The sequence below is a fragment of the Vespula pensylvanica genome, chromosome 8 (genome assembly GCF_014466175.1).
Source record: "Vespula pensylvanica isolate Volc-1 chromosome 8, ASM1446617v1, whole genome shotgun sequence".
NCBI classification, from domain to species: Eukaryota; Metazoa; Arthropoda; class Insecta; order Hymenoptera; family Vespidae; genus Vespula; species Vespula pensylvanica.
Genome location: NC_057692.1, coordinates 4653420 through 4674964, shown reverse-complemented (window position 1 = coordinate 4674964; position 21545 = coordinate 4653420). Strand labels below are relative to the sequence as shown.

At 31.8% G+C, this 21545-nt stretch overlaps 4 protein-coding genes and 1 long non-coding RNA gene across 9 annotated transcripts; 4 read left to right on the top strand and 1 right to left on the bottom strand.

The window, feature by feature from the left end:
* The first annotated feature begins 5 nt into the window (after window positions 1-5).
* On the top strand, window positions 6-1076 carry LOC122631027 (DNA replication complex GINS protein PSF1-like). 2 transcript variants are annotated; one of them, XM_043816205.1, is made up of 4 exons: window positions 6-288; window positions 376-459; window positions 527-833; window positions 916-1076. In XM_043816205.1, the coding sequence occupies exons 2-4, from the start codon at window positions 425-427 to the stop codon at window positions 1054-1056; spliced, it is 483 nt and encodes a 160-aa protein (XP_043672140.1). In that variant the 5' UTR covers window positions 6-288; window positions 376-424; the 3' UTR covers window positions 1057-1076. The 2 variants fall into 2 exon arrangements, with proteins under 2 accessions (XP_043672140.1, XP_043672139.1); XM_043816204.1 differs by having other exon boundaries at window positions 8-288; window positions 395-459.
* A 1207-nt stretch (window positions 1077-2283) lies between these two features.
* Window positions 2284-4101, bottom strand: LOC122631396. Its single transcript, XR_006327699.1, has 3 exons — window positions 3514-4101; window positions 3176-3377; window positions 2284-3071 (listed from the first exon to the last, which is right to left on the bottom strand). It is a non-coding gene; the product is annotated as an uncharacterized LOC122631396 (long non-coding RNA).
* Window positions 4102-4922: 821 nt separating this feature from the next.
* On the top strand, window positions 4923-14652 carry LOC122631393 (NF-kappa-B inhibitor cactus). The gene is made up of 3 exons (XM_043817040.1): window positions 4923-6301; window positions 8721-9073; window positions 11967-14652. The coding sequence occupies exons 1-3, from the start codon at window positions 5796-5798 to the stop codon at window positions 12362-12364; spliced, it is 1257 nt and encodes a 418-aa protein (XP_043672975.1). The 5' UTR covers window positions 4923-5795; the 3' UTR covers window positions 12365-14652.
* Window positions 14653-16634: 1982 nt separating this feature from the next.
* Window positions 16635-19370, top strand: LOC122631392 (stress-induced-phosphoprotein 1). Its single transcript, XM_043817038.1, has 3 exons — window positions 16635-16775; window positions 17058-18589; window positions 18666-19370. The coding sequence occupies exons 1-3, from the start codon at window positions 16767-16769 to the stop codon at window positions 18736-18738; spliced, it is 1614 nt and encodes a 537-aa protein (XP_043672973.1). The 5' UTR covers window positions 16635-16766; the 3' UTR covers window positions 18739-19370.
* Window positions 19371-20143: 773 nt separating this feature from the next.
* LOC122631395 (mediator of RNA polymerase II transcription subunit 4) lies at window positions 20144-21514 on the top strand. 4 transcript variants are annotated; one of them, XM_043817044.1, is made up of 5 exons: window positions 20144-20156; window positions 20339-20433; window positions 20520-20926; window positions 21013-21132; window positions 21216-21514. In XM_043817044.1, exons 2-5 carry the CDS (start codon window positions 20363-20365, stop codon window positions 21383-21385), a joined length of 768 nt encoding a protein of 255 aa, XP_043672979.1. In that variant the 5' UTR covers window positions 20144-20156; window positions 20339-20362; the 3' UTR covers window positions 21386-21514. The 4 variants fall into 4 exon arrangements, with proteins under 4 accessions (XP_043672979.1, XP_043672978.1, XP_043672980.1 ...); XM_043817043.1 differs by having other exon boundaries at window positions 20151-20284; window positions 20345-20433; XM_043817045.1 differs by lacking the exon at window positions 20144-20156 and having other exon boundaries at window positions 20163-20433; window positions 21013-21117.
* Window positions 21515-21545: the final 31 nt, after the last annotated feature.

Sequence of the window (21545 nt, the reverse complement as noted above, 5' to 3'; positions counted from 1 at the left end):
GTATTAAAAGTTCTTTGGAAAGATGTCTCTACTATTACAATTGAGAAGCACAAGTGTTTGTTTACATTTATATAATTTACGAGCAATAATTGCACAAAATTTTATTCTCGCTTTTAAAATCGATGTCATAAAATAGTTATATTTTCTCATTTACGATATTATAGTGATAGATATGTGTATGTAGAAATATATTTAATCCATTATATTTAAATACAAATCATGTTTGGGAAAGAGGCCTTTCAACTAATTACAGAACTCGATTTGACTGATGATATAAAACCTTTCAATGTAAGTAAAAAAAAAAAAAAAAAAAAAAAAGAAAGAAAGAAAATAGAACAAATTATTGTAGAATTTAAATATATAAGAGAATAAAGGTCTTCTAATTTTTTTTAAGGAATCTGTAGTTCGACAAGTATTGGAAGAAATGCAATATCTTTATGAAGCAAATTTACTTGATAGGTACTTATATATATTTCATATATTCATTCATTAACTTGTAATTTATCTTTTATATCATTTCTTTTAGTAATGCTATCAAAAACGATGGCAATACTGCATTACTTCCATCCGTACAATTTCGACATGTAGCTTTAACTAGAAACAAAAGGTGTATCTTAGCATACTTGTATAATAGAATGAGAAGATTACGTCAAATGCGTTGGGAATTAGGTAGCATCCTACCACCAGAAATAAATTCTAATTTACTGAATGCAGAAATCCAATGGTTCCATTCATATAATAAATCTTTAGCTACTTATATGAGATCTATAGGAGATAATTGTGGACTTAATTTGACAGTGAATATGTTACCACCTAAGTCTCTTTACATTGAAGTAAGTAAATATTTTTATCCTTTCACTTTTATTTTCTTTCCAATTCTTTGCAATAGTAAATATTATATTTTATTATTATCAGGTTAAGTGTTTGACAGATTTTGGCAAGCTAGAAATTGAAAATGGACAAGTAGTTACTCTCAAGAAAAACACCTATCATTTGTTACCTAGAGTAATTTGCGAACCTCTTATCCGACAGGGTATACTAGAACATCTCGCATGATGCATTCGTTGTTTGATATTTAAAAAAAAAGAAAAAAATGATTTTGGAATTGAAACCATATATTTTTATATTATACATGCTTTACAATAAAATTCTAATTTATGTTTAAAGATATTTCTAATTAAGTATTTCTATTAAAGTATTTCTAACAAATTTCTCAAAGAATAGAAATTTGAGTGTTAGATGTCACGTGATCGTTTCAAAACCATATCTCATTCTGGATTTTCCAATAAAAAGTAGATTCGAATTTAAGAAACACAAACTTATAACACATGCTTTCACAAGGATTTTTCTCGAGCTCAAATTTCATATTGAAAAATGTGCCATCAATTCGAAGTTTACCTGCGCAAAGCATTATTTAAGTGTAGTCATCAGTTGTCTTCGATTCGTGATATGAGTGGTATATTCAGTAGCTTTTAGAAGAGCGAACAGTCGACGTATATTTCTCACGTCTTGAGCGATATAAGTTAAGATTACTTTTTCCCTATCATTGTTCTTTGACTGTGAAACAAAATATTCATCTTCAGCGCGAATCGGGATATTTTACGAACGAAAAAAATACGTTCTGCGGTATTGGTTTTCTAAGTAGAGAAAAAGAAAAAAACAAAAGAAGAGAATTCTTCGTAAAAAGGAAATTGCTTTTACCAGCAGGCTTTCCATGTTCTGATATACATGTCAGAACAATTGAATAGACGTAAGTATTATCTTATTATGATTTTACAATGTTGTTTTCTTTTTTTTCTTTTCTTTTTTTTTTTTTTTTATGCCGATTGACTCTCTTCCTCTTCTTCGATAAAAATATTTAATAAATAGACGATTATTGTATGATAGCGACGAAAAAATATATAAAAGTAAAAATTCTTGAATAAACCGATTAGTTTATTATATAAAAAACGATTGAGTTCCGCGAATGTAAGCAATTTCATTAACTCGAATGTAATTAGATCTGCTTATTACAATCACATGAGCCGCGAATCATTATTTTTCTAATCATTGCAATATACGCACGATTATATACATAAATCTTCGTTATCATAGATCAAAAAGCTGTCATTTATAAGTATTTAACAATAACTGTTTGTTTAAAGAAACACATTTAGACATAACATAGCATTATTGTGTAAATCTAAACGTACGTTAAAAATGAAAAGATAATTGATATATGTTGAAGCTTTTAACTTTATTTTTTTCTCTTTTCTTTTCTTCTTTTTTTTAACGGCATTTATCTTTGTTCATTGCCATTCTGTGCAAGTATCGAGAAAATCAGTCGAAGAAACCAAACTCCAATGATCAAAATTTTCTGGGACTATAGAGATCTGGGCAAAAATATCCACTACTTTCCGTTTTGTCATTGAGTCATCGTACTTTCCCAACCTCGTGTATAACCAAACAACAACGCTTGACATTCGACAAATTTTATGATGATTTTTCTAAAACCAAGATTCCTTTAGTTTGGAAAACATGTTTTGTTCAAATTTAAGTATGAAATAATAGAGCGTTGAATAATTTCCTTTTAATTTACTCGAAATTGTGAAAAAGATTGATAAAAGGTAGATAAAGGTATTTTCAAAGGGCCCAGAAAATAAAAAGAAAGAAAATATCGATCTTATCGTTATCTTACAAATGAAATTATCGCAGAAATACAAACACGGGAATTTTACAAGGCTAAAAATTATTAATCTATCTCTTTCTTTCATATTACGAGACACGCGTGGATTTGAATTTTTTTTTTTTGCGTTTAGCCTCTTACATCGTGATATATAAGTATATGTTCGAATTGAATATTGATATCTTTGTTCTTGTGATCAAAATTCGTAAATATTATTAATGTAATAAAATAAGATTCGATGTTCTTTTCTTATTTCGATATTTTTTATATTTTGGGATCATTTAAAAATCAGAAACGTCTTAACGATACGTATAAGTTTGAGCCGACACGATACGTTGATAATATATTTTCTGTTCTTATCTCGTTCAGGTTTTCCCCAGATAACTTGAATAACATCCATTAGGATCTACAAAAAAGATTTTACCTGTCTTACTACCATAAGGATGATAAAACCAGATTTTTGGTTTCTAGTTTATCGAATATTTTAAGTAATAGTACTAGGAGCAGTACCGGCACTCGATCCGATTTTTTATATCATTTATTTATATCTTTAATATTTTAAACACAATTTTTCTTTATTGGTTTATTGATTCAATTTAGATCATAAAATGTGGTTTATAATGTATAAAATAATATTATATCACATCGCAACGAAGAAGATCGGCCTTGTTGACCATTCGTTTCCTTCTCATTCTCATTCCTTTTCCAATATCTATAAAAACAAAACAAAATAGGTATTAAGAATTATGCATCACTCAAATGAGTTGGCTTTACGTAATATATAACAAAGGAAATCTATCATTTGTGGTGACTGCACTGAAATCTTAATGATTCATAAAAGTCCACACCTCATAGACATCTCGAAGGATCATCATTCTCATAGGTAATTTTCTTCTCACACGAGTTCCAAACAATCAATCGAGATATTCGAGATTCATATAGTTTCAAAAATTAATAAATAGAAGAATATTTTATCAGAGTTATTCGGTGCGTTATCAAATCGATCGATCTTCGTTGTGTAAAATATAATATCAGAGATTTTCGTAAATAGAGACAGAAGCTCAGAAGAAAGAGGGCTGAGCCACGAAATAATAGGAAAATCCAAGTTTAATAAACAATCGACGGTTCATTTTAATAATCGATTTCTACGTAACGGTTATATTGTATTGTCGATTTGTCGTAAGTTCAATGATTGGAAATACCTATCGGTATTTACGATGAGTTCGCATTCGTATCAGTGATTGGCTCGTAAAAGAAAGTAGACCGATTGTAGACTGTAGGGGGAGACAAGAAAGTGTCTTTCTCTTAATAGAAATCGACTCTCTACGATGAGTTTGATGGACAAACGATATACGGCTCGAAATGGTGTGTATTCAATTAATTATTCGTCTTTTTTTGACAAAACGAATGTTTTCATAGAAATGCAGGAAACATAACCACAAATTTTGCAAGAGAGAGAGAGAGAGAGAGAGGGAGGGAGAGATAAATTAACTATATAATTAGATATAATAATTGACTGTAGTTACGATATGCGAGATTAATGAGATATAATGAAATAATCCGAAATACGATTATTTATTTTAGTACTATTTTATTGACCTTCACGTATATCACGTATATCGATTCTTCACGTATATCATGAAAGTTACAAATTTTCCTTTGAACATACATCCGCGCTTAATAAATGCAACTTAAACTCAAACGACAGATTATATCAATAAGTCAGTTTCCATCGTTATAAATTATGATTTGTGAGGTTCATTATTTTGTTTCTCGTCAGTTTTACCGTTACGTTCTTTTTTCGTAATTATTAAACAAAAAAATATTCTTTATATATATAATCATATCCATCTTTTATAACGAATTAATATATCGATTAAATATTTCCATTCTATGTTCGTTTCAATAAAAATCGTTATTATTCGCAACATGACGATTGGATGACTAAAGGCAGCATTAAAAACAAAAACGATAGATTCATTAAATCAAGGCCAAGACTTCGTTATTTCATTATATAGATCAATTTTCTAATTTTTGTTTTTTATGATATACAATAACGTTTATTTTTATGATTAAAAATACGGCCAATAAAACTGACTTCTTAAAATAATTATTCTTTTGCTAAATTCATGGTGTATCATATGGTTACACATATGGTGTAATCATGTCAACGATATTCAAACTCTTTCCTTATCGAATCGCTCCGTCCGTTGAGGGGCGACCTGCCCGGTTCAGATGGGTTTTTCCACCCCTACCCCTTCTATGAAAGCTCCAATCGTCGTCAGCCAATAGCGTGACGGTCGCAAATTACTTCTCAAGCGCACAACACGGCTATGTTCAGTTAATACCAGAACAGTGTACGCGAGGCATCGACACGAACACACGTAGCTCGTTGTTTCTACCATTTCTTCTTCTCTCTTCTGTTATTTCAAAAAACGTCGATAGATTCACTTTCGGCGTAAGCAATCGATCTCGAAAAAGAGAAGAAAAAGGTATACGTGTGCATCGTTGATTAACGTTTAACGTTTTTATTACTTTCTTTGAAAGTGCACGAAGCGTAGTGACGTTGGTACGACGACACACGACACTCAACGACGACGTACGTATACGAACGAGCGGTGCCTACGAATAGGCACGAACACGGCCGAGCTTGGCCGAACGAGATCGAGCGAAGAATGCTACGAAGACGAGTGAACGAAACGATACGGAAGATCCCTAAAACAGTGGTGGCAGCTGTTTGAGGCAGTACGGAGATCGAAGGGCATCGTCCGAGCTATACGGATCGGTGCGTCCTAAGCGAACGACTACGACGACATTAATTATATACGTATAACGCGACGCACGATTCGTTCGTGCGAAAAACGAATAATCGTCGGTTCTTTCGAAATCTCATCGCAGAGTTCTTTTTCTTTTTTCTGATCTTATTCTTTTTTTCGTGTGTGAGACTGCGCATAGTCGTAACGAAGAACATACATACGTATATATACGTGACATAGAAAAACTTGTATACATATATATATAACCACGTTGCGAACGCGTCGCGTGTTGTGTATTAGAACGAGGAGAAACAAGAGGAGGAGGGTCCAAGGTGTAAGCACGAATAAAAGAGAGAACGAAAACGCAAAAGAAAATGTGGTGCTCTTCGTCGGGGAGGAATGCTGAACAAACAGAACATCGGGATAATGTTGCAGACAATAACGCTGAGAAGTGGCAGAAAGAACGAGAGGATTCCAGTCACATTGATTCTGGATTTCTTTCCGGTGGAAATCTGCAGGTCAGTTCCGAGCTCGATTGCTCGGATTTGGACGTTATACCGGATTCTGGTGCCGTTGCGCCGGAACCAATGAGAGCAGATAGTGGCGTAGATCTCGGTCTCAGCGAGAGCTTGAGCCAGCTAACCTTAAAGCAAGTAACTTTGAATCCTTTGGCGAGTGGGAAAATACAAACTGAGCCCACCGTTGAACTTGCACCTCTCACCGATCCTAAAATCGTCGTTCTTGAGCAACAACAGTTGCGTCAAGGAGTCAAAGTTCCAACTATTGAAAGAAATATCGGAACGTCCGAAAATCTTGAGAAGCGAATCAATAACGACGAACCTTGGCAGCTTTATTACACTCAGGACGATGAAGGAGACACGTAAGTTGATATTTATTTGTAATCGTTCATTACAATTTGAATACTAATTATCATCTGTTTTTTTTTTTTCTCTTTTACTTATCCGTTATCAAGGTTAATGCACTGTATTTGTAAATTTTATCTGTCTCTATTCATAGAATAATTTCGAAAGATGAATTTCGAAGAAATGTTTATATTAGTTTAACGATCTTGACATTAGTTTTACGTTAGTTTTATGCTGTATGATCATCGGTTGATAAGAAATTATAAGAAAAGCAAATAGATAAATTATCGGTGCATAGGTCGCTGACATACGTCATTTCGATGAGTTTTTTTTTTCCCTTTTTTTTGGGGATTTTTTTCGTAAGCTCTATCGATCATATTTTCTTTTAATACTACGTATATCTATTTGATTTTCTTTTTTGGAATAACCATAATGAGTAATTTCATGACTAATAATTTCTAAGAGAAGTAAGTGCGTTTGTTTGTTTCTCTTAAAAACTTGATCGATTTTTTTTGTTTATTTTTTTTTGTTTTTGAGAAACGCACTAAGAAGAGAAATTTTATTACGTAAAGAAAAAAGTAATATTGCGTATATACGTGCCTGATACATTTTCTCTCTCTCACACACACACAACAACAACAAACACTTTTCAGCCAACCAAAATTCTAGGACACTATTGTTTGCATCAGCTATTGTCGTTTGCTTGATAATGTCATTCCTTGTGCAAAATTCATTGAACATTGTTATTAACCTATGTAATTTAATTTTACTTAAGAAACCCTTTAAGAAATTTACTTTTGACAAATTCATAATCTTCGATTGTAATTTTTAGTATTAGACAGTATTTGTATTGACATATGTACGCATGGGAAAGTTCAAAGTTCAAATCAAGTAGATCAACAAAACAATCAAGTTAAACCAAAACAAAAGAAAAATACGAAAATTGTAGATTTATGGCTATAATTTTATATTGTCCGTATTATTTTGGACCATAGTAACATTTTCATTTTGCTAGCGATTTTCAACAATTGAAAATATTGTTGATTCAAAACATAACTTTCTATTATTTTAATTTCGAATTATTTTTTTTCTATTTATTTATTTGTATTGTTATAAAAAAAATATGGATATTTGGAAATTTTTTTATTCATTCCAGGTAAATATCTTATCAAGAATATTTATGTACTTGACAGATTCTTAGTAACATTTTTCGACGAACACTTTATAGAAATGCCCTATTATAGGACTACAATAGTAAAAGTATATTACTTGAAACATTCCAAGATTTTAATGTAAAAGAAAGAAATTACAAATTAATTTCTACTCGTAAATAATATGATGAAATCTTCTGAAGAATTAATAGCTTTTCCGTCAATATGTTAATTAACATACCATTCATTATTATAAAAAGTTATGCCACGTGTATGTATCTGTTCTCTCCTCTCTCCTCTCCGCTTCTCTTTCTCTCTCTCTCGCAATGTTAAATATTTGATAAGACATCTACAAATGTGCGATATATCGTGATAATAGATTCGAATTTTCACGGAGATAATTACGAAAGATCTTGTTTCGATTTTCCTGTTCAGTATTTTTATATATGTTATATTATATAAGTATTACGAAGCGCGTGATTACGAAATCGAATATGGTGAAATAGGAAAACATTTTAATACAAAAATATCGTAACAAATTTGTCAAATCAAATTTGACCGGTTACGAGAGCGAGAGAGAGAGAGAGAGAGAGAGAGAGAGAGAGAGAGAGAGAGAGAGAGAGAGAGAGAGAGAAGATAACTAGATATGTTTATAGCATCATATCATTATTTCTGATGATGTCGCTAACTAGTCTCTATGTCGAATAGTGCAAGCATTATTTTAATGTATTAGAATGTCAGAATATATAGATGCATACACGAGATAATTGAGAAGAGCTCATTGACCGGTCATATCACTATTATCAGATATATCTTGTAAAGATTTTATGATTCGGAAATGAAAGAAAAACGGATATTTAGTATAATTATTTTAATATGTAGCATTAAAACTTTGTTTCTTCCATGAAACTAAATAAAAAATCTGTTTTTAAAAAATTCTTTTGATTTTATTTTTTATAAAGATCGATGTTATAAATCGATTTATAAAAATCAATACTCGAACCTAACCTAAAATAAATCTATTATATCTTGAATATTTCACATTATTCTTAGATCAAATGATAATTGATGTAAATTGATACCGATACTATTTGAACTTCGGACGATAGAAATATACTTAAGATTATTTAATTTGTTTATTACAATGTTATATGTGTATTAGTTATATTTTCATTATGATTAATATTCCCTCGTAATTACGAAAGAGAAATGTTTTATCACATTGCAAAATCGAATACGTCAAATTAAGCAGATATTTTTATTCGTTTTTCTTTTTCTTTTTTAGGCAGCTACATATCGCTATTGTTCAAGGATTTTTGGAGGCCGCGTTCAGTCTCATTAGGATGGCACCCCATCCATGCTTGCTCGATATCTTGAATGACGACGGTCAATCACCATTACATTTGGCTGTGTTAACGCGTCAACCGAGAATCGTTAGACGTTTAATACTGGCAGGTGCGAATCCGTCTCTAAGAAATTTCCGTGGTAACACGGCACTTCATTTAACATGCGAGAACGGCGATCTGAGTTGTGCCAAGGCTCTCACTGATCCCTTGTCTCCAGTTGAAAGAAATTATCTTTTACCTGGCAAAAAGATACCAGCACTGCCGCAAAATTTAGAACAACGAAACTATGATGGTAAGCGATCTCTCAAATATTTTATAATTATTGTTACAGTCGTTTTTATTTCGAATTAGATAATGATCATGGTTAGGGGAGAACGAAAGAACTCTGCTTTATGTTTAAAACCAATTGTCTTATATGGAGAAAAAAACAATTATCTAGAGAATTAGATAGAACGATTTCACGTTGATTGCTAACTTTGAATTTAGTTAATCAAATTTGACAGCATCGTATGCTAATATGATGTACTTACATATGTATGTTTATTCTTTAATTTTATTATTATAATTACTTCTATAAATAATCTTCTAAGAGTAATACACTATCCTACACTTAGCTTATTGTTTACTTATTTTATTTAATTTGTATTGGATATATATAAAAGGAGAAATTATAATCCTTCGGATATCGTTATACGTTTTAAACAGTCTCGGAAATCCTTCGTTGCCTTTGTCGATTATATACTCGGGATACTCGTGGATTTCCCATGATTTCATCGACAAATGTATGTACCATCTGGAGTCTCTCTCTCTCTCTCTCTCTCTCTCTCTCTCTCTCTCTCTCTCTCTCTCTCTCTCTCGCGTACGTGCACGCGCGTACATTCACAAGATCATACCACAAAAATGGTCAGGAAATTCCATTATAGTCCGATATTAGACTCTTAGAAAAATGTAAGGTGGTATAAACTGGATTCTTGTTCAAAAAGCTAATTCTTTTGATCGTATTATAAGGGATTTATGATAAAATTCCTAGATGATGACACACACACACACACACAGTGTATCATATATGATGTATACTTGTGCAAATTAAAATTATCATCGTACTATCCAGTATATCTTTGAAACCAGGGCTGATTTAGTAGATAACATTTCGATCATCATTGTCACGAGCTGATACTGATCTCAAACGTCTTAGTTTTTTTTTATTTACACGTCGTAATCAATATAGTATGTTCCAATCGCTTGGGAAAATCCCTAAAGACCGTGACGGCGTATCGACGCGGATAAGTATTAACCAAATTACAATCTACGGGAAAATTGTGACAATAAAATATAACCATTATGTTTATAACTTGTTTACAGAGTTTGTGTTTATTTGCTTTGCATTATTACATGCATCATTATATATATATATATATATATATATATATATATATATATTACGCGTTCGCAAACATCCGTATCATACTTTTGCGGTAACTTGATTGCAGGATCAATGATAATTAAACTTTAATGATTTATAAGAATAATATCTAATATTACTCAATCGTATTGGAATTTTGCTATTCACTAGAAATCGAAGGAGCTTGATTTTGGGAAAAAAAGAAATGCTCTGAGAAATATGCGATGTCTCAAAGTCATCACACTTCGAAGTTTAGTCACTAGACTTTCCCATTATCGAATACGTTCTCCCCTCTCATCCAACTTCTTCAACCAAGCTACACGTTTGCTTTCTCGTGAGCATTTTTTACGATACCTCTTTGTGATTCCTCTCTCTCTCTTTCTCTTTTTCTTTCTTTTTCTCTCTCTTTTTCTTTCTTGTAATTGACATATAGTGCACAAAAAATAGTCAGATCGTTCAAAAGCCAATAGACCATCGGGAAATATTCAGCAAAGTTTTTAACTTTCTTGGAATTCCCACATAGCGTCATACCTCAGCCACGATTGTACTGCGTCGTTCTTTTTACACGGCATCATCTTCTTGTAATAGACAATTCTAGATTGTGATAAAATGTCGATGAAGAGTGCGGCACTTATCCTTTTGTTTTCCTCTTTCTTTTGTTCTTTCTTTTCATCCGGTTACTCGTACGATCCTTCGAAATAACACTTGATTTCGGTAGTGGTACTGTGATAAAAGTTCTCTTTTCAGTTCTTATCTTGCTCCTTTTTTTTCCATTTGAACTTCGATGTCGTTACGTTTGAATATTTGTAAAAAAAAAACAAGAGAAAAAGGAAAAGTGCGTTTTTTATTTTCTATGGTATTTTGATGTATCGTACGAGCGCGTGCGTTACATCACGAAGACGATGAGACAGAAGCCGAAGCAGATGTTTTTGATATTTAAAAATACTTGTAAGACTATTTACGTGCCACGCTATTCCTGCACCGGTTGGCGGCCTCGGAAAACCCCACAATGGCGTCGACTATAGTGGACCATAAACGTATCATTACAATTTCAAGAATAGAAATAACAAATCGAAAATGTCCGAGGAGGAAAATGGTCGTGACCATCGAATCAAATATTTAGAAACGTCACGACGAATATATGCAATTGAGAAAAAAATTGTTATTAATTCCCCTTTTGTTTTTGTTTACGAAATCAAACTTTTTCGTGCGCGTAGCTCAGCGTAGTTCCCATGAAATATTTTTATCCTCGATTCATATTGTTGTCATATAGTCATATGTTTTGGATTAAATTCCGCCAATGCGCCGGTCGTCGCCGTCGCGCTAACTCGAGGGATATCTAATTTTAGTGGTCACTTTGATCGGTACGAGCCTAGTTTGGACCCCGGGACTCCGGCCAAACCTCCGACGACAATGATTCACCGGCATCTTCCTAGTTCTATCTATATCTTCTAAAGGCATGTGACGCGATTGCGATCGTTCCAAATAAAATGCAACCCCCCTCTCTCTTCCTTTCCCATTCTTTCCCTCTTTCCCTTTTTCCTCTACGTATGGCAATGAAAGTCGTATCGGAAAGTCCTAGTGTACATGATTTTTTTGCAATTTTCTTAATCATAGTTATAAATCAACATAGTGTTTATTTCATCTCTTTGCATCCGTAGTAGATACGTACATACGTGTAGATCTTAAATCAAAGATTTACGCGAATAAAAATATGATTAGAGATTGACGAAGAAGAAAAATAATGATTTTCCACCAACGATATCGTTCGTTTATTTTTCAGGAGAAATGTGTCTGCATATAGCTGCTTCCGGTGGTCAGGTTGAGCTGGTGCGTTTGCTGGTCAGACTTGGCGCTGATCTTGAGGCACGCGAAGCACTCTCAGGCAAGACTGCCCTTCATCTAGCCGTCGAACGTGGCTGTCGATCTGTAGTATCCTTTCTACTACATGAATGCAGACCTTGCTTGGATACGCCGACGTACGCGGGTATTACTGTTTACCAGTTTGCTCTTTGCTTCGATGGACAACTTGCTAGGGAACTCGTCAGATTGGGTGCTACTCCAGAGCCTCTTCCTGAGACCGATTCCGACGAAAGCGATGACGAGGACGGACAAACTAACGATTATCTGCCCTCGATAACAAGGCTCAAACAACAGAACGTTGTTGGCGTAAGGGTATAAAAGAAATCGAGGAGAAGTGAAAAAATTAAATGATAAAGTGGAATTATTATTATTTCTTTTCTTTTCTTTTCTTTTCTTTTTTTTTTTCAAGAAGATAGTAGATCTGCATGTTGCAATTATCGAAACGTGTTTATATCCTCAATCTTAAGACACATATTATACAGGAAACTATATATACATATAGTTATTTTTCTTTTTTTTTCTTTTCTTTTTTTTTTTTTACAAATTATTTCAAATGTGTTATCAATTTTTCATAAAGGCTAATCTAAAATACAAAAAAGAAAACTTATCTTTTTAAAACAAATGAAACGAGATTTCTCTGTTAATAGTGAAGTCCCATTAATTACAATTGTGTTTTTTTTTTTCCCATTAAACGAATCAGCTCTTTTGTTCCATTTAATGAGAGTAGAATTTAGGTCAATAGCTATTTCGGCAAAACACTTAATGTTAGCTATGTATATAACTCACTAATGTGAGCTGTCCCATGTATATAGTGTCTATTTCCTATAGATTTGCTCACATATGAATTTTCTTTCCCTCGTTTGTTTGCTTTATTCATTGTCGAATTTTTTCGTAGCTATATCTTGTAATTTCTTTTTTTAAGTATATCCTTTTGTATTTGTCGTATATATTGACGTCGAAGACGCTTAGTCTTTTTGAAACATTCGATGAAGTTATTATTGATGATGAGAAGTAAGAAACGATCGTTATCCTTCAACCAACTTACTTCTTTCTTCTTGAATCTTATCATTTTAATTTGTTTCACTCGTTAAGTTCGAATCCTTTCTCTAATTATTTCTCTAATCTCGCCATCATTCCTTTCATTCCCTCTTTGTCATTGATCAATATCGTTATGTCGTTCGCTAGAGTTCATATTCTTCTTTTTCTTTGTCTTTTTTTTTTTACCCTATCCGATTCTCCGTTTTCTCTTCGACATCTCTGTCTTGAATTCTCTAGCTATCCAAAAGCTTTTTTCTTCTCTTTTTCTTTCTCTTTCTTTGTTTCCCTTTATCATCCTCATCCTACTCTTTGTTTCATTGTGAACTTTCTCTATTCTTTCTCTATTCATCTCTTTTTCATTTACTACCATACTCCTGCGTAGAAAGAAAGAAATAAATGTCTTAAATTTGTTTATATAAACGATCAATGACAGATCGTTCGTGCTATGCATTACTTTGCATTATATTAATGACTATCTATCTTGATTCTTCGTCGAATGTTCACTCTCTTTGAATATATAATCTTGACTTTGAGTTTTGCTTGAATAATTCGATTGGCTTACGATTTCTTTTTTATTTTCACGACAATACATTTGTATATGTATATACATTACGTAATGTAAGATATACTGCGGAAATTCTCGGCAATTAAAGAATTAATAAGTGTAGATATACGCGCTCGTGTGTGTGTAAGAGTGTGTGAGTGAGTGAGTATGTGTATAGATATGTAACCCATACATTGACTCCATATAGCGTTACAAACTATTTTTGTCGGAATCGTTACAGTTATTGACCCGTTGCAGTTATTCTTTACATTTTATGGTACAAAAGAACTACATTATTTGATGAACGTTTATTATATAATATACAAAAAGAAATTCAAACAAAATTAATAAATGATAAGATATATCGATAGTATTCCAAAAATTAAAAAAAAAAAAGGACGATTCACTATCCTATATTACCCTTTAGTTTTGTCAACCGAAGATAATTCTTCAAACAACGAACTAAAAAACAATTCGACGCCACGGCTGCTCCTCGGAATCTCTTCTATTTTTACGTGAATTTCTTTGTATACCCTACAAAAAAAAAAATAATATAAATTCGACTCGATATGTATGTACGTTCAATTGGAATAATGTTAATCAAGTATCTATCATCATTAGGTAGATTAGTGTATATAGATATTTATGTGTTTAGTAGCTCATACAGAATATTATGTTTAAGTGTGATATTTATGAACGATGTATTTTCGGCGATTCACTTACTCTTAACGTGGCCTTAGCGATGCCTGAAGAGAGTTATCTTCATACATTATTATACCAGTTATATTCATCGTTTCCATTGTACATATAACTATATTTTTCCTTTTAGAATCGTTAAATAGATTATTTACTAGTAATTTTATCAAGGAAAAATGAAAGATGAAGGAAAAAAAAAATAAAACAAAAAAATAAGAAAGAGAGAAAACGGTAACTTTACCGATATAACATACAGACTATTGTTAAATAACGTCCATAATTATTTTTTAGTAATAAAAGCCCTTCAAAAAAGGGTCCTATATAATCACGTTATTGTTTCAATCATTCATTCTGTAGTTACTAAGCAACCAATCCTTTACGTTTAATCTCATAACAATTATTTTCTAATAATATGTATATTTTAGTTGGTTAATTTTACAAAGCAACGTAAAAATGTGGAGCAAAGACACCGACTTTTCAAATCTATTTCGAGTTAGCTCGCTGTGTAACGGTCTAGATATTCTAAGAATCCGTCCGACTTATTCCTTTTTGGGGGAGTTTGGTCTACGGTTTTTGCGCTGCCTTTAGAATTATATTTGGATTAGAGAAGGAGGAAGGAGTTTGCCACGAATCGTCTGCTTGTCTCGAAGGCATAAAACAGAAACTGTAATTATAGTATCCCCTTCCGTTCGTAGAAGACGATGATGATTCGTCGATAGCACGCGAAAGAGAAGTACTTGGCTATTTCTATGATGCGTTCATATAGCTTACTAAAATATTCTTTGAATGGACCGAAGTTATTTCGATTTATCACGCTTCATTCTTTTTTCTTTCTTCTTCTTTTTTATTATCACGAATTAGAATTCTTTCGTAATGCACGTTCAATGAGACACGTGTGTTTCCGATTAAGATATAAGGTCGGTAACGTTGCTCGCTTCTTTATCACGCCCGAATGAAAAAGAAAGCGTGATTTTTGTTTCGTTTTTAAAAATTAAGATAGGTAAGGTAAGTTTTCAAAGGATTTAAAATGCAATAACCCATTAAAAAAAGAGGAAATAAGGTACGACTATATTTTCAATTTTAACTTCTAATTATCTTTTCTTATTTGTAAAAGTTTCTTATATTTTTTTTTGAACTTTTGAAATTAAAACTTGTATATATATATATATATATCAAATTCATTCGAATGTAAGAAATTGTATATAGTCTTCGCTCAGGGTCAATAGACTCTAAGGAATGAAGAACTATGCAACAGGTCGGGTTACTTGGAAAACCCCAGTTGCTTTTTAATTTACTATCGGAAATACCAACTTTCAAAGAACAATAGCATGACCAAATCGTGTGGCCTTGTTAAGTAATTTATGATTATTTAATATCTTATTAACGTATGCTGATAAAAACTAATGTTTCTGCATAATGCTTGAAATAAAAATTTGGATATATTGCGAAAACGATAGGGATTATAGAGAGCCGTTTAATGATCACAATCATTTGCTTTTGTCGAATAATTTTTATTATTTTTTTTCAGTACTCGAAAAATTGATTATATATTATAATATGAAAGGACAAATTTTCTCAACATCTTTAAATAGAACATATAATAAATATTATTGACGAGGCGTCATCACTATCGAAATGACTTTTCAGAAAACATCATCATGGAGGTGTAGTCACAAATATTGCAGAATCAAGTTTTTATAGATATATGAAAAATATTTTTTATATCAAATCCAACTCTTAATTTTTATTTTACTTCGTAATAATGACACACAATCTTCTTATTTAAATATATCGATGAATATTGCGTTGAATAAATTCGTTTTAAATAAAACATCATATCGATTAGAAAATAATGGCTATTACACAAAGATATCATATATTGAAAGTAGGACAGAGTACATACATATATACATACATACATACATACATACATACATACGTCGTAATTTATACGGAGCAAATAACGTCAGGATTAATATTTATAAATCTTAGAATAAATATATATCGACGATTGACAATTAATTCGAATCATTGAACTATAAATCATTTAATCGGTGAAAGTAATAAAAAATTCAATAAATTCGATATGACTGAATGTAACTTTCTTTTTCTTTTTTTTTTTTTTTAACGAACAAATAGATGGATGCTTCGTTCAATTTTTCACATCAAGCATGGCGAAGATGACAATACTATACAAAGAGGAACGCTTGCGAATGTGCTAGAAAATACTGTCGAATGTAAAGGAAGGTACTACTCTATACGTAGAAATGCTTTCGTGATAAACACTGAGAGGCGCTAGTTGTCCATTTCTGGAGCTTTCTGAAATCTGCACCGGCACGACATCACATTTACGAGTCATCAAAAATTTTTGTACACGCGAGAGAGTGAGTTATAATCCAAATATTATAAAACGATAATTCTCTTTGCTATACACCGACCGTTATGGATAAGGTAAATGTTTATTATTGAATTTCTTGTTTGTATCATAAAACGCGCATTAATATTTTTAAATTAGAACATACATTGTCGTCTTTAATAAAATCATACATCGATTATAGGAGTCCGAATAATATACAATTTTTTACGTTTTATTTGGCTTTTTGATGGTAAATTCAAGTAAACCTTATGTCATTAATATGAATTTTTGCGATCGATGAGAAGAAATTCCTAATTTTTTTTTTGATCAACATAACATATCAAGCGTTTGCATTAATAGTGTTTAATTTTGCGTAGGTATCTGTATTGAAAGAGAAAGGAAATGCTGCCTTGCAAGATGGTAGATTTGATGAAGCTATCAAACATTATACTGAAGCTATAACTTTGGATAGTAATAATCATGTCTTATATAGTAATCGATCTGCAGCATTTGCGAAAGCAAAATTGTACGAGAAGGCTTTGGAAGATGCTGAAAAAACTGTTAACCTAAAACCTGATTGGGGAAAAGGATATTCTCGCAAGGGTAGTGCTCTTGCATATTTGGGTAAATTAGATGAATCCATTGCAGCTTATGAGAAAGGTTTAATGTTGGACCCTGACAATGCCCAAATGAAAGCTAGTTTGGCTGATGTCAGGGCTCAAAAGACTTCAACTAGATTCAATCCTTTCAATCATCCCGATCTTCTTAAAAAGTTGGCAAACGATTCTAGAACAAAAGCTTATGTAAATGATCCGGAATATTTAAAATTATTACAAGAGCTACGTACTAATCCTCAAAGTCTAAGTTTGAATCTTCAAGATCCAAGAATACTTACGACTCTTGGAGTACTTTTAGGAGTAGACGAAACAATGGAAGTAGAGCAAGAACAACCGTCAGAACCTCCAAAACCAAAACCAGAGCCTAAAGTAGAAAAAAAAGAAGAAGAAAACTTACCAGCAGAGAAAAAAGAAGCTTTGAATGAAAAGAAATTAGGAAATGAGGCCTATAAAAAGAAAAACTTTGAGGAAGCTCTTCAACATTACAACAAAGCAGTTGAACTTGATCCCACAGAAATTGTTTATTTGCTGAATATAGCTGCAGTTTATTTTGAACAGAAAGAATATGAGAAATGTATTGCTCAATGTGAAAAAGCTATTGAAGTAGGGAGAGAAAATCGAGCTGATTTTAAACTCATAGCTAAAGCATTTACTAGAATTGGTCATGCATATGAAAAAATGGCAAACTGGAAACAGGCTAAAGTATACTATGAAAAATCTATGTCTGAACATAGAACACCAGAGATCAAAACATTATTATCAGATATAGATAAAATTATAAAGGAAGAAGAAAGGAAAGCTTATATTGATCCTGTTAAAGCAGAAGAAGAGAAGGAATTGGGAAATCAAAAGTACAAAGATGGTGATTATCCTGCAGCAATAAAACATTATTCTGAAGCTATTAGAAGAAATCCAGATGATCCTAAATATTATAGTAATAGAGCAGCCTGTTATACAAAATTAGCAGCTTTTGATCTTGGATTGAAAGACTGTGAAAAATGTGTCGAGATAGATCCAAAGTTTATTAAAGGTTGGATTAGGAAAGGAAAGATATTGCAAGGTATGCAACAACAAGGAAAGGCACTAACAGCATATCAAAAAGCATTGGAATTAGATCCATCAAATAGTGAGGCATTGGAAGGCTATCGTTCATGTGCTGTTTCCGTTAGTTCAAATCCTGAAGAAGTTAGAAAAAGAGCAATGGCAGACCCAGAAGTTCAAAGTATTTTACGGGATCCAGCCATGAGATTGATTTTGGAACAAATGCAAAGTGATCCACGAGCATTACAAGAGTAAGTATATTGAAAAATTATACAAAGAATTATCAAAAAAAAAAAATATTTTAATTAATATTTTGTCTTTTTACAGTCACTTAAAGAATCCTGACATAGCTGCCAAATTACAAAAGCTTTTGGAATCTGGTCTTATAGCTATTCATTAAAAATACAAGGACATTTATATGTGCGTGTGGTGCCTACACAGCACCAAAATTATAACATTGAGTTCCTTCGACATTAAGAACACTATGCTGTTTATTCTGTTTCCATCTTTTGCTGGTTCATTAACACATTGTGCTGAATGCTTGACAAAAGTTTAGTCATATATCTTCATTCAAGATAACTATCTTAAGTACTGGTTTTGTCGTAAAATATTTTAATGCATATGCAGTGAATCAGTCATATCACTGTCCATTTTTTTTCTCATCAGAAAACTTGTTATACCGATTATCTGCAGTACATTTTATTATATCTACTTATGTAAGCAGTGAAATACTTAATCCAGAAGAGAATTTCAATTGCAGATGTAAAAATGTCTGCACCATTTTATAATAAAGCTGCTCTTTGTGATTGCTAGTCGTAAAAAGCATCTATTCAAGGGCAAATTAAGTTAGTTAATAGGAACTAATAATATAAAATAAGTTCAAAGTTGAATTATTGCACGAAGGGAAAACTAATTCTTGATATAAGCAGAGAATGTTCATGTATGTTTAGTGGGAACGATGATCTTTAATATTGGCATAATTTAATCTTAAAGTCTCTCTCATGAAATAAACAATAATTTCGTCGTAAAATATTGAAGAAGCATTATTCATTATATTTATATGATTAATTCAATTATAGTTAAGTAAATTGTAAATTTTACTTAATATATAATCAACTTCCATCATTAATTGTAATGATAACTCGCCCAATTTGCACTGCCCATTGTCGCTGAAATAAATATCTATTGTAAAATCTGTTTTTCACGACTCTTTAGGGATTTGTCAGTGTGCATAAAATTGAAAGAAACGAAATCCAAAAAAGATAGGTTTGTTAATGTGTACATGTCACGTGATACCAGTTGTCAAACAACGACTTTGTCCAACCAATGTCATTTCAGCAAATTCGTGCTGTGGATCTAAGGTAACGCGGGAAATGCTTGAACATTTTGTTTTCGCCTTGAATTATCGTTCGTGCTGTTTGATAAAAGTAGAAACATGTCTAGTTTCACGCTTCGTTTTATAAAACTCGTATTAATATCGAATATATACGTCGTTTTATTAAGAGCAAGTTTAAGTGTTATCCTTCTCAATTAAAATTAGACTAAAAATATTCGCATGGTACGCCATCTAGGTGCCAACTTTGGAAATATCCTGTAGATTTGCTCCGTTCTATTTACAAAACTTGACATAATTTTATAAATAATTTTCAAAAATTTGCACAAATTTTTTTCCAGAAGTCAAATTTTTAGATTCTTTTATTTGATATTGATTACAAATAAAATTGAAATGTGGTTATGTTTGTAAGATATTCACCTTATAATCAAGTATACTCTCTTATGAGTTTGTAAGTTAATGATCTGTAATGCAAACATCTTTCGGTAGATTTAAAAATGGCAACCCAATCGTTTTCATTATGTTTTTATAAACTTCTAACATAACGATAAAACTATATATGTTGATTAATTTGATGCATATGTGAAAAAAAGATCTTTATATTTTCTTATTGGTAGTATATTTAATTTATAATATAAGTTTTATATAAATTATTTTATTCTCTAAGTTTCAGTTAATATAGAACGCATATATGATGACTTCAAGTAAAAGTACAAAAGAAGCTCTTCTGTCAATAATTGATGATATTGAATTAATAGCAAAGTAAGTTATGTTATTTATTTTCTTACTTATTCTGATAAACGTTATATATTCGTATAATAGTAATTTTTTTTCTTTTTACATGTTAGGGAAATGATAGAGAATATAATAGCTCAGAAACCTTTGAAATTATCCACTACAGAACACACACAGTTGACAGAGTTATTAATCGCAAAAGATAATGAATTGAAAGCAACTTTGAAGCGAGCTGCTGAGCAAGCAAAAATAAATTTAAAAATGGAAGCTTTGAAAGCAGAAGTTGAAAGGCAAGACCAAGACATTCAACAGTTACAACGTCAGTTAAAGGAAGCTGAACAAATATTAGCTACTGCTATATACCAGGCGAAACAAAAATTACAATCTATTGCACGTGCTAATAAACGTCCTGTACCTTCTGAAGAACTTATTAAGTTTGCTCATAGAATAAGTGCTTCAAATGCAATTTGTGCTCCGTTAACATGGCAACAAGGAGATCCTCGAAGGCCCTATCCTACAGGTATAATTATTATATTTGGTATAATCATTATATTTATCTATTTTTGTAAAATTAACCATTAGAATAAATAAATAAATTTTTTTCAGATATCGAAATGAGATTAGGATGTTTAGGTAGATTAAGTGACCTTCCTTTAAATGTGCCGATGTTAGGCTCTCACCCTGGTATTCCTTCAGATTTACATAGAACAGGTCATCCTGCGGGTGGTATATACTTTGTCTAGATTATATAAAAAAATTTATTTTAGATATAAGAAAGTTTCATATATCTAAAATAAATATTATTTTAGAACCTCCAGTGTCACAAGCAAACCAGTTTGCATGGCATCCATCAGGAGAGATTCATATGTCTGTGGGTGGACAAGGGAGTGTAGCTATGAATACTCATAAACAAGAAACGGAAGATGTTGAAGTTATGTCGACAGATTCGTCCAGTAGTTCATCTAGCGATTCACAATAGACTGATATAATTATTAAATTATTATTTACTTATACATCATCCTGAAAATAGAGGTTTGATACATAGGTGATAAATAATCAACAAATTTGTATAAAATGTTTGTTATATAAAATCTATATCACATTTTTATTTATGATTAAATACATATTGCGCATGAAGA